This window comes from Loxodonta africana, chromosome 1, assembly GCF_030014295.1.
Source record: "Loxodonta africana isolate mLoxAfr1 chromosome 1, mLoxAfr1.hap2, whole genome shotgun sequence".
In the NCBI taxonomy this organism is placed as follows: domain Eukaryota; kingdom Metazoa; phylum Chordata; class Mammalia; order Proboscidea; family Elephantidae; genus Loxodonta; species Loxodonta africana.
This window is the reverse complement of record NC_087342.1, coordinates 52,139,397-52,146,872: the sequence shown is the minus strand read 5'-3', so window position 1 is coordinate 52,146,872 and position 7,476 is coordinate 52,139,397. Positions and strand designations below refer to the sequence as shown.

General features: G+C 43.1%; 1 protein-coding gene across 1 annotated transcript; it reads right to left on the bottom strand.

The window, feature by feature from the left end:
- Positions 1–1,187: 1,187 nt before the first annotated feature.
- On the bottom strand, positions 1,188–2,412 carry LOC100675407 (N-acetyllactosaminide beta-1,6-N-acetylglucosaminyl-transferase-like). The gene is given in 1 exon segment (XM_010597588.3): positions 1,188–2,412. A coding segment is annotated over 1 exon segment (948 nt). The 5' UTR covers positions 2,136–2,412.
- Positions 2,413–7,476: the final 5,064 nt, after the last annotated feature.

Sequence of the window (7,476 nt, the reverse complement as noted above, 5' to 3'; positions counted from 1 at the left end):
GCAGACGCAAGGTAGGGGAGAGGGTGCAGGAAGAAGCCAAAAGGGATCACAGTGCGGGGGCAGCCCATTCACGAGGCAAGTCACCCTAGGACTCAGAGCCCGAACATGGATTTTTCCAGAGGAGGCTGGCACGTTTATCGGCCAGCAGGCCCTGCCCTGCAGCCTGAGAGCACCTACCAGCGTTTCCAATTTGGCAGCCCCCCAACAACCAGAACAATGATGGCTTCTCCCCCGCTGTAATAATGCTAGCTCATCAGAGAGCCATTTTGTACTTTTCATTGAGTCCAAAGCAGGCTCCTTCCTTCAGAAGAAATCCAATCATGTTTTATATGTTTTTAAAGAATAATGAATCTGGTCAATTCATAAAGGTGAAAAAGTTTTGGTGAGAAAGAAGATTTCTCCTGGAATCTCTATTTGTCCAAAGTGAAATGTTTGTATATTTTTTTTAAACACCTACACATGTAATACACATGTAATACAGTACACATGAGTCCAAATGTTTCTCAGCTCACTGAAGAAACAGCTGGGGTGCTGTAGGAAAGCCTCGGGCTCTGCCATCTAGTCATTCATTCATCTAACATGTATTTATTGAGCATTTACTATGTGCTCCAAGTACTGAGGATACAGCAGTGAAGAAGACAGAAAATGTCCCTGGCTTCGCGGAGCTAGTGCAGAGAAGCCAAGAATAAACCCACGCAAATTAGTGAACATGATCATCCCAGGTGGAGGTAAAGTCTCTGAAGGAAAAACAGGGTGATGTCCCCACTGATGACTGGGGGTGGGAGGGTGGTCAGATCACCTGAGCTGAGGTACCACTGATGAGAAGGAGCCGGGAGTGGTCTGGGGGGAGCCAGGAGGCATGGCCAAGGCACAGATCCTGAGGGAAGAACAAGCCTGACAAATTTCAGGCAAAGACAGAACACTAGTACGGACTGAGAACAAACATAAGTACTGTGGTAAGGATTAAATAAGATGATGTATGCAAAAGGACAGGAAAAATGGTAAGGCGATACCAATGGAAGGCTTTACGTGGCAGTGCTGGAACACCTGTACTATCTATCGCCTAAAGGACGTCATCCTGCATTTAAAAAGGACTAGGGTGGGAACTATGGATTTTAGTTTTCATCTGCCACTTCTAATACAAAGGGGCTGGATCTACAAAAGCCCTTCCAAAGACAGCACAGCCCCTAGGTGTGAAATAGGGAACCTCACATACCTGGAATCCTATTGAGCGTCACCCAGAAATGTTCATCAGGGCTGAAAGTGTCTTTGGACCACTGGAGCAAATCGACAGCCCGCGGGTCGTGGAGAACAAAGCTGGTAAACTCTCTTGACAGAGCAACATAGGCAGAACCAAAGTAAATGGTGAGATTATGGGGAGGGGGCGGCTTCAATGCTGTCGTCCTGATCACATAGGAAAGCTCTTTGCCCAGGTGTTCTCGGTGGACATACTTCGTCCGACCAATCGCATGAGCTGGGGGCAGCACCCCGGGGGTAATATTTTTCCCTTTAAACCCTTTCAGATACTGAACTATCTCCTTGTTGGTTTTCAGGGGGAAATCTTGCCCACAGGTGTTGATCACGTACTTCCAGGGAACCGCCGAGGCGGCCAGGTCTCTCATGCAGTTCAGGTCAGCCTGGAGCCTGGAAATGCCCCCATAGACAACTGGCTCCATCTTGGAAGCCAGGAAAGCATTTGGGAAGCAGCTCAGTAATTGCTCCACTGCATCTTTAAATTCAACTGTGGCTTTCTCATCCACGTGAATGCAGTAGACATTTTGGGGCATGTAAATCGCCCTGAAGAGCCTTGCAAATGTATCAAAATTGTGGTGGATGACCATGATGTACGCCAAAGGAAATTCTGCTTCCTCTTTAGATAATGGGGCCGTGATATAGTGGCTTTGGGTGAAGTACTCCTTGCAAGAAGATGTCTCAGACATCATGAGTTTGTTCCTCCACAGGAAAGATGTTTTCCCTTCGATAAAGGCTGTGCAGACTTGAGACAGCATCCACGTCTCTGAGGCATTTAGCTTCTGGAAGCCTTGATCGCCCCCAAAATTGAATACATAAAAGACGATAAAAAGGATGACACTAGAGACAGAAACTATGAAGAGGGAGCGCAACAGTGAAGGCATGCCTCGAAGAGGAGTAAAATGTCAAAGACCCATCGAAAGCTGAAAGTCCTTTCCCAGACTCACTTTTTGGGAAAAAAAAGTTCTTATTTTGGTGCATACTCCAGTAATTCCTACCCTGAAGGAGATGCTGTGAGTTTATTCCGCTTCATCCCAGGAGCCCAGCTGCTGGCTCTCTCTCTCCCACGCTGATACTAGAAGCTGATCTGCCTGGGTCTCTGCCTCTCAAACCTCCTTTGTCTAAATCCCAGCAGCAGGTTGCGAAGCCCAGCCTTTTCTCCCTCCCTCCCTCCCTCCCTCCCTCTCTTCCTCCCTCCCTCTGGCTCCCTGTCTGCATCTGCTAGCTGTTCTCCTATAGGTTGCGAAAACTCCGGGAACTCTATTTTTCCCCTACAGATTTAGTTTCTCACAATGTCTTTTTTTTAATTTCCCCCCATCGTTGCTACCATTCAAGAAATCAGCACAGTGAAAGCCAAAGCTGAAATGATGTGTTCCAGCAGGCGAGCTGTTTCCTGCTCACGCTGCTCTCCCTGCCTGCCCCGCCCTGCTGCCTGGCAAAGATCCACAACCTGTCTCCTCTGCCCGCCCAGAGTAGTCCACAGGACAGAGCACGGCCTACATTCTCAAACATACTGCTCTAATGGAACATGATGAAGGTGACAAAATTTAAAACGAAAGGGAATCACATCCATCCTGGCTCCATCGTAATGCTTTCCAGCCCCATGCCACCCAGGAGACAGGAGCTCCACTCACAGGCTCTCCGAGCTGGGAGGGCCTCCTGGTCCCATCACTCTGAAATTAGGTGATAGCTCATGTCTTCCCACTTCAGGGATCTGCTGTGGTGTTTGTCACAGACTGCTGTGGTCAAATGAACAAGTCCCAAGCTACATCCCAGACTTAGATGAGACCTTAAAGCGTCATTGGAAAGACCTTGAATTCTGCCCACAAAGGACATTCAGGTTTTAACTACAAAGAGAACATGATCTAAGGCTAGAGAAGTGTCTGTCTGCCCAGTAACTCTTACTGACCACTTGAGAAATGTAGCTTGTTTATTCCTATTTGCAAATGTAGCAGTAATTTGTCTAAGGAAGATCAAGCTCTTTTACTTCTAAAGTTCTCCTCTTCGACCTTTCACTTTTCCACTAGCTATTTTTCAATACTTATAGCGAATCATAGCTATGAGTTGGAAGCAACTTGGCCGTACACAATAACATTTTTAAATAACGAAGGCCCCTGCCTGCCCTCCAAATGGGCAATGGTTTGTGGTCAACTACGAGTCAGAATCAACTCAACAGTGCTAACCTAAAGGTTGGCGGTTCAAATCCACCCAACAGTACCTAGGAGGAAAGGCCTGGCAATCTGCTTCCATAAATATTACATCCAAGAAAACCCGATGGGGTACAGTTCTACTCTGAAACATGTAGAGTCACCATGAGTCAGGATCGACTCGACAGCAACAAGTTAGGTTCATTTTTGAATAAAACATAGATCAATATATTTTATTTAATCTCCTCTTCTTAGGATGACTTCTTAAACACCAATTCAACTATTAACTGCTGTTCAGTTCCCCCACCCCCCACTATCTGAACTTAACACCTCAGAACCTGCACCCTGTGTGAATGTTAACTCACAATGGAAACCAAGGCCTCACCCCGTGAAGAAATAATGTCCTTTAATGTGCTTCCTTGCTTTCCCTTTGAAAAGTCTCTACTCTGGTATTAACACCATTGATAGGGCAGTATACTTAGTGTGCTTTCAGCATGGGTTAGAAAACCAAAGCTATGCCCCGCCCCTTTGATTCACAACACAGGAACCGCCAATTGAATGGTACTTCATTTCCTGGATACAATGGTGTTTTCAGTCTTCTCACTTTCATTGTTCTCATTTTTCATTCCTCCAGTTTGTGCGGTCCCTTACTAAATTCTCCTCCTTAAGACCCATCACAAATAACCTCTCTATATAATCCACCCCAGGGTTTTTAGGCAAAGTGGAAATAGAAAACAGACATCATATGGATAAAACAGGCCAATCTAATTATTACTATCTTCTCTGGAGTACAGCAAAGAGAATGACCTAAAGTTCATAATATTAAAAAAAAAAAATTCAACCCCAAGCTTCTCTTTTTCCAAATAACACCTTTAAATATTAGGTTACTGTATTACCCACTTTGAGGGTAGTGGTGGTTCAGTGGCAGAATTTTCACCTTCCAGCCGCTCCTTGGAAACCTTATTGGGCAGTTCCACTCTGTCCTATAGGGTCGCTATGAGTCGGAAGTGAGTCCACTGTAATGGGTATGGGTATGTGGGAGACCGCGTTCCGTTCCCAGCCATGCACTTCATATGCAGCCACCACCTATCTGTCAGAGGAGGTAGCCTGCTGCTATGATGCTGAACAGGTTTCAGGGAAGCTTCCAGACTAAGACAGACTAGGGAGAAAGGCCTGGTGATCTATTTCTGAAAATCAGCCAATGAAAACCCTATGGATAATTTTACTGATCTTTTCAAAGAACCAACTTCTGGTTTTTATTGACTTTCTCTACTGTTTTTCTGTTTTTGATTTTATTTATCTCTGCTCTGATCTGTATTATTTCCTTTCTTCTGGTAAATTTAGGCTTAGTTTGCTCTTCTCTTTCTAGTTCCTGCAATTGTCAAGTCAGGCTGTTGATTTGAGATCTTTCTTCTTCAGTAACTCTCAGCCCCAGTAACTCTCTGAGCACTGCCTTCACTGCATCCAGTAAGTGTTGGTATGTTGTGCTTTCATTTTCATTTGACTCTAAGAAACTTGTAGTTTCTCTTTTGATTTCTCCCTTCACTCATTGGTAGTTTAATAGTGTGTTGTTTAATTTCCATATGTTTGTATATTTTTCAGGTGGCTTTCTGTTATTGATTTCTAGCTTCACTCTGTTGGGGTCAGAACAAGGACTTTGTATGATTTCATTCTTTTTAAATTTACCAAGTCTTGCTTTGTGACCTAAAATGTGGTCTATCCCGGAGAATGATCCACGTGCACTGGAGTAGAACGCACATTCTGCTGTTTTGGGGTGGGGTGTTCTCATCTGTCTGTTATGTCTAGTGGGTCTATACTATCTTTCAGGTCCTTTGTCTCCTTGTTGCTTATCTTTCTAGTTGTTCTGTTCAATATTGAAAGTGGTGTACTGAAGTCTCCAACTATTACTGTAGTACTATTTCTCTCTTCAGTTCTATCAGTGTTTGCTTTATACACTTAGGTGCCCTGATGTTGGGTGTACGTATATTTATGATTGCTAAATCTTCTTGATTAATTGATCTTTTTATTACTATAAAATGTCCACCTTTATATTTTCTGACAGATTTTGTCTTAAAGGCTACTTTGTCTGATATTAAGATTGCCACTCTAGCTCTCTTTTGGTTACTATTTGCATGGAATATATGTATTTCTAATTTTATGATGTTTTAAAGTTTACAGTGCAAATTGGTTTTCATCCAAAAATTTTATACACAAATTGTCTTGTTACATTAGTTGCAGTCCCCACAATGTGCTGGCACCCTCTCTCCCTTTCCACCCTGGGTACTCGGTGTTCATTCATCTAGTTTTCCTCTCCCTTCCTGCCTTTTCCTTGTTCCTTTTGGCCATGTGTTGGCCATTTGGTCTCATATACTTGATTGAACTAAGAAGCACGTTCCTTATATGTGCTACTGTTTTATAAATAGGCCTGTCTAATCTCTCTTTTTTTTTTTATCTTTGGCTGAAAGGTGGCTTCAGTTCTGAGTTAGCAGGGTGCCAGGAGGCCAGAGTCTTGGGGGTTCATCTGTCTCTGTCAGACCAGTAAGTCTGGTCTGTTTTTTTAATTTGAATTTTGTTCTACGTTTTTCTCCTACTCCACCCAGTACTTTCTATTGTGATTCCTGTCAGAGCAGTTGCTGGTGGTAGCCGGGCACTATCTAGTTCTTCTGGGCTTAGGCTGGTAGAAGCTGTGGTTCACGTGGGCCATTAGTCCTGTGGACTAGTATTTTCCTTGTGTCTTTGATTTTCTTCATCCTCCTTTGCTCCGACCGTGACGGGACCAATAGGTGTATTTTAGATGACTGCTCGCAAGCTTTTAAGACCCCAGATGCTACTCACCAGAGGAGGGTGTAGAACACTTTGTTTATGAACAATGTTATGCCAGTTGACCCAGGTGTCCCCTGAGACCATAGTCCCCAGAACTTAGCCCCAGTAACTCGGTCCCTGAAGGTGTTTAGATGTGTCTAGGAAGCTTCTATGACTTTGCCTTGGTCAAGTTGTGCTGACTTCCCCTATATTGTGTTGTCTTTCTTTTCTCCAAAGTTAACACTTGTCCACCATCTACTTAGTGATTTTCCCTCCCTACTCCTTCCCTCCTTGTAAACATCAAAGATTGTTTTCTTCTGTGTGTAAACCTTTTCTTGGGTTTTTATAATAGTGTTATCATATATTATTTGCCCTTTTGTGACTGACTTATTTCACTCAGCACAATGCCCTCCAGATTCATCCATGTTGTAAGATGTTTCGAGGATTCATCATGGTGATTTATTGTTGGGTAGAATTCCATTGTGTGTATGTAGCATAATTTGTTTCTCCATTCATCTGCTGATGGGCATTTAGGTTTTTTTTATCTTTTTGCTATGGTGAATAATGCAATGAGTATGAGTGTGCATATGCCTATTTGTATGATAGCTCTTACTTCCCTAGGATACAGTCCTAGGAGTGGGATTGCTGGATCCTATGGTATTTCTATTTCTAGCTTTTTAAGGTGGTGCCATATTGTTTCCCATAGTGGTTGTACCATTTTACACTCCCACCAGTATAAGAGTTCCAATCTACCCGCAACCTCTTCATTTGGTATTTTCTGTTTTGTTTTGTTTTTTGATTAGTGCCAGTAATGCTGAGCTGTGATATTGTAGTTTTGATTTGCATTTCTCTATGGGCTGATGATTGTGAGCATTTGCTCATGTGTCTGTTGGCTACCTGAATGTCTTCTTTAGTAAAGTGTCTTTTCATATCCTTCGCCCATTTTGTAATTGGGTTTTCTTTTTGTTGTTGAGGTGTTGAAGCATTCTATAGATTTCAGAGATTAGACCCTTGTCGGATATGCTGTAAACAAAACTTTCCCAGTCTGTAGGAAAAAGAGATTTACTGTTTTGGTGGAGTCTTTTGATGAGCAGAAGTGTTTAATTTTTAGGAGCTCCCAGTTACCTAGTTTATCTTGAACAGAATTTTTTTTCTCCATTCTTTCACTTTTAACCTATTTGTGTCACTGGAGTTAAGGTATGTCTTTGGTAAACAGCATATAGTTGGATCATGCTATGTTTTGTTTATCTATTCTGCCACTCTCTGCCTTTTGATT